At 44.5% G+C, this 5,430-nt stretch overlaps 1 protein-coding gene across 1 annotated transcript; it reads right to left on the bottom strand.

Annotated features, from left to right (window-relative positions):
- Nucleotides 1–1,433: 1,433 nt before the first annotated feature.
- LOC102382936 (olfactory receptor 5V1-like) lies at nt 1,434–2,372 on the bottom strand. The gene has a single exon (XM_006038313.2). The coding sequence runs from the start codon at nt 2,370–2,372 to the stop codon at nt 1,434–1,436; it is 939 nt and encodes a 312-aa protein (XP_006038375.1).
- Nucleotides 2,373–5,430: the final 3,058 nt, after the last annotated feature.

Here is a 5,430-nt window from a genome sequence, read left to right as displayed (position 1 = left end):
ACAGCTTGGCATTTTGTCTCTGCATGTGTAGCCCTATCTGTGTGGCTGAGTGCATACATTGGTCACTACCAAAAGAGTGAGGGAGAGACACCTTTTACTTTTTCCAGACAAGAGCTCAGTGTGTTGGACACTTACATTGGAAGCTAGATGATCCAACCAGTCATGTGTCCATTTTTATACTACTTTCCTCTAGTCTGCATTTCTTTAGCTTTCTAATAATTGTCATAAAAAGTGTCAAAAGCCCTGATAAAGTCAAAGTATATCACAGCTACTGCTCCCCCCATTCGTAGAGCTTGCCACTTTCTCAAATTAGGAAATCATGTTTGCCAACACGATTTGTGTGGTGAATCCATTTTGGTTCTTCCTGATCACCTTGCTCTCCTTTCACTATAGCTTCCTTGAGGACCTGCTCCATGATCTTTCCAGCTATTGAGTTCAGGCTGACTGGTCTGTAATTCCCCTGATCCTCCTCCTCTTTCTTAAAGACACTATATTTTTGCTTTTCACTCATCTAGGACCCAACCTGTAGGAGCTCTCAAAACATCTAACCAAAGGTTCTTAATTTACCTCTGCCGATTCCTTCAGTACCCTAGGGAGCATTCCTCCTGCACCTGCCAACTTTAAGCAATCTAAGTAATCCCTAACTTGTTCTTTTAGTACTCTAGGTTGTTTTGACTCCTTCTCTCTTTGCTGCCAATGGCACTCATCATCTGTTCGCTGCCCCCACTTGTGAAAACTGAAGTTAAAACCCCTTAGCTTTTAAGTACAAATCATAAACTAATATTGCTGTGGAATAGTTTTCAGAAAATGTGTTGTTATAAAATATTTTTCCCGGCGTAATCAAGCACGGGACCCTGGGAAGCAGCCCAGCTGCCTCCCACCCCGGTGTGATGCAGCTGGTCTGACTCCCAATCCCCAGCAAAACTCAAAATGGCGTCAAAACAGCTTTTCTGTTTCGAAGGAACAGAACGGATCAGCTGTTTCATCTTGAAGTGAAATTCAATACAAAACACTCTTCCCTCAAACCATTGAAGTTCAAGGTGAAACAGAACAGTGCCAGTTTCGCACAGCCCTACTATTCTGGCATCCATGATCAGCCACTTTTAATAGTAGAGATGTTTGGTGTAGACTGTATACTGAATTATTAATTGAACTGCCATCAAAATAGGCTATAATTCAAGATGCATTAAGGCTTAACTGAGCTACTTTGACTTTGCCTAAAAAATGTTTTAAAGTCTAGCTACGTTCGTTCTCTTCCTGTGATATTTTTTACATTCAGTGGCAGGTACAACCCAGGATATTTTTAGAATAAAAGTCATTGCCAATTGTGTTCTAACATCATCCAGATAGCTGCTTCCCATATGTCTGTTCTTTTAAATAGTATTTATTTTAAAATAAAATGTTGAAACTTACTTTTCAAAATCATGTTTTTACTACAACAGTTGAGAACTGGATTTTTTTTTGAAAATTCTCCCCAAGGCTGTTTTCACTTCTTTATTTTTCAGACTATAGATAATGGGGTTTAACATGGGGGTTACAATGCTGTACTGGATGGAGAAAACTTGATCTAGGATCACAGAAGAAATGGAGCTTGGTTTCATGTACTGAAAAAGAGCTGTTCCGTACAATAAACCCACCACGATGAGATGGGAGCTGCAAGTGGAGAAGGCTTTTCTCCTACCCTCTGCGGAGCGTATCCTCAAGATGGTGGAGATGATATGGGTGTAAGAAACCAACATGATGAGAGAAGTGCAAACACCAATGAAAAGGACAGAGGAAACAAGAGTTATTTTGTTTTTGAAAGTCTCAGTGCATGACAGCATTAGCAGTGGGGGAAGCTCACAGCTAAAATGCATAATTTCATTGGACCCACAAAAGTGCAACTTTAATATCAGAACTGTATTTACCAATGAATCAATAAAACTCATTGTCCAGGCAACACCCACGAGCTGCCTACACATTTTTTTGTTCATAGTCCTCACATAATGCAGGGGTTTACATATGGCAGCATACCGGTCGTAAGCCATTATTGAGAGCATGAATGTTTCACCAGTGCCTGAGAGAAAGATGAAGAACATCTGGGTAAAACAAGCATTGGCAGAAATAGTTTTATGCATTGCTAGTAAATTCACCAGCATCTTAGGGACAATGGCTGAGGAATAGCAGAGATCAACAATGGATAGATGAGACAGGAAGAAATACATGGGGGTATGAAGATGAGAATCAATTCGTATCACCAACATGATAACTGCGTTTCCCGCTAGAGTGATTAGGTATATCACCAAAAACACAAGGAACAGTAAAATTTGGAGTTGCGGGTCACTGGAAAGTCCTAAGAGAATAAACTCAGTCACAGTGGTTTGGTTTTCCATTCCTAGGGACTGACCTGTAAGAAAAGCAAAACTTTTGGAATTAACGTAATGACTGTGCAAGGAATTTCCAAAAGACAGAAATAAGTATGGGCAGACAGGAGTACAAGGACCACATGCATTTTTCAAAGCCAGCTGCTGGGCCTGAACAACCCAACTGACAGAGGCAGGTTTCCAGTTCACAGGAAATCTCACTTTTAGAAAATTTGGATAATGGTCAAGAACTGGGCACCGTAAAATCTCTGGCTACCTGGGCCATGGACATTTCATCTGCTGGTTAGGTCAAGCCTTGTGGGTAGACCCACTGGGTGAACAGTTGTTGCAGAAGGATTCGGGTCTGCTAATGCTTCCTGGCCCACAGAAAAGCTGCCCTCCCAGGGCAAGGAAGCCTGGAAACATCCATACAAGGTGGGTCTACCAAGCATTTCCATCATAAACTTGCCTTGGATTCAAGAAAGAGTAATTAATTGTGAGATGATCTGCATGAGAAATGTTGAGCAGCAATGAATAAGGATTTTTCTGTGGAACTATTTTACCAGAAAAATGACAACCAACTCTGTGCTAGGTCATATATTCAGCTCACACTCCAACTAAGTGAACATGATAGAATGAATTAGTGTCATTTTTGTATTTGCTGTACATAACCACGTGTTGACAACTTGTCCAGTGAGTTTTCAAGTATTCAACTTCTTGTGAGCCATTAAAAAGAAAGTTTTTAAAGACATAGCTCATACACCCATTCTGTAAACACAATCCCACAGTCTTTACTCTAAGACAATTGTGAGGGATTGCAAAAGGGGGAAATATGGAAGCGAAGTTGAAAATCATCTTCCAATTAGTGTGGTTATACTTAGATGATTTCCGAAACATACCAGACTCAAAGTCAATGTTTCTTCTCTTTTAGTGTGTGGCATCAATATGTCTGTCTCACTATTTCCATGTTACACCTTTCCAGAAGTACAACTCCCATGACTTCAGTGGAATTATCCCAGCATAGAAGGGGTGTTAAAGCAGAGGCATATGAAGCTTTGCATAAGAAAGGTCTGCAATTTTAAAAATAAACAAAACCAGTATAGATTGTGGATTCTGATGCAAGCTTAGGAGTAATTGTTTTAGCCTTGATTTCTCGCTTTGACCACATACATGAAAAACCATGGGCAACTGGTGCATCCCGAGTCTGGGGGGCCACCAGATCGCCAATGGGGGAAGGGGATTCCCCAGTGGCTGATAGCCAACCAGGGGGGGTATCCCCCAGTGCACTTCCAGTTTTCTGGCTGGTCGGGGGACATGGCCGATCACAGGGGGTGCACGTGCACCCGTGTGCACCCCCTACACATCGCCAATGTGAAAGACCATTATTAGTGCAAATGATTCATATAATCCTAAAAGCAAAATCACTAATTTAAGCAACCACACACACGTCTTAATTTGTTATTTTCTCTGATTCCTATATTCTGACTGCGTCTTTCATTATGTCTTAACTGAGTATATAAGAGCACTTGTACATGTGACGGGGGTTTAGTCCCCTACATTGAAATGGTGGGATTTTAATTGTGATGATTAGGGCTTCCATCACTGTTATACTGAGGGGCCTGATCCTTTTTTTTTTTCTTCATGGAGCCTGCCTGTGTGTCCCATGGTTGGGGGGTGAGCTGCTGGTGGGCCAAGTGACCCCTGAGCTGTGGGGGGCCCCGTCCCTTCCCTCCATTGTGGTGGTACCCTCTGGGCCCACCTGGGTGGGCTGCTAGCAGGCTGGATGCTGCCCCAGCTTGGGCTCAGGGACGAGTCGGGTCGGGCTGGGGCAGCTTGCACGCACTAGCTGGCCACCTAGGCAGCCCCAGGGGGTGCTGCTCCTGGAAAGGGAAGGACTGGGGCCCCCCACATCCCAGGGCCCACAAGCAGTTCACCCCTTGGCTGTGGGAGAGGCAGACAGGCTCTATGAAAAAAAAAAAAGGATTGGGATCCTCGCCTTCCTCCCCGCCCCAGTGGAGCCTGCTTGTGTAAGATGCTGGCAGGCTATGCAGCCCCTGAGCTGTGGGGCGCCCAGTCCTTCCCTCTGCAGTGGTGGCTCCCCTTGGGGCTAGCAGTTATTTGTTCGCTCTGGCTATCTGGCAACTTTTTTTTCACTCCACACTTTCAAGTTCCCTCACAAGGGCGTCCTTTAGGGATCAAGGATTATTCTCTTTATGGTATGCGAGCCATCCCTTGTGTGGAGCCGGTGCTGCTGTGCAGACAAGGACTCAAGGTGAAAAGGACCAGAGGGAAGAAATCAGAGGATGGAAGAGGCAGTCTGCATCTGTACAGCCATGGTATGGGGACTCACCTAGAAGGAGGGAATCCTCGGTTCTGGTGCCTGCTCCAGGGGCTGCTTCTGTGTTTTTCATGAAACCATCCTTGGGAAGAAAAAGAGACAGAGCAGCCCTGACTGTTCAGACCTGAACTAAGGAGACACCCAGAGCAAAACTAACACCTAGGGTGGCCCTGCATTCTTTCCTGGGCTCCCAGATAAACAGATTTGGTCACCTAAGTCCCAGAAATGCCACTTGTATACAGGTGGTCACTATTTCTGTGCCATGTATCCCTATGCACATGGATGGCTTCCTACTAACCCTGAAGTAGAATGGCATCCCACTGCATAAATGGCATTTTGGGGACTTAGGTACTCATGGACACAACCAAATCTAGGCATCCTTAAAGACTAGAGTGCCACCGGCTTCAGTCTCAGGACTTTGGGGCTTTGAGTGGTCTCCTGTGGAGTATAAGTCTGAGCTCCTTCAGGCAGAGAAGGGAAATGAATACCGGTGTCCAATGTCCTGTGCAAGTGAGCTAATCAGTGAGTGACATCTTGAAAGGAATGTGGCACCAATACCGCCTCCAGCCATGTTTAGAAACAAGCTTGTGGACACCATCATTTTTGGGAGAAACCCAGTCCTGTGCGTATGTGTTAAACATTCTCCGAGAACTCCTATTAGATTGGGCTTCTCAGGAGTCTGAGGCACAAAAACACATAATATCTCGAGCCTGACTGAATTGAGGCATAACCTAGGTGCAAAGCAGCACC

The sequence above is a fragment of the Alligator sinensis genome, unplaced genomic scaffold, assembly GCF_000455745.1.
Source record: "Alligator sinensis unplaced genomic scaffold, ASM45574v1 scaffold981_1, whole genome shotgun sequence".
Classification (NCBI taxonomy): Eukaryota; Metazoa; Chordata; order Crocodylia; family Alligatoridae; genus Alligator; species Alligator sinensis.
Note: the sequence above shows the minus strand (reverse complement) of the source record. Positions and strands in the feature narration are given on the sequence as shown.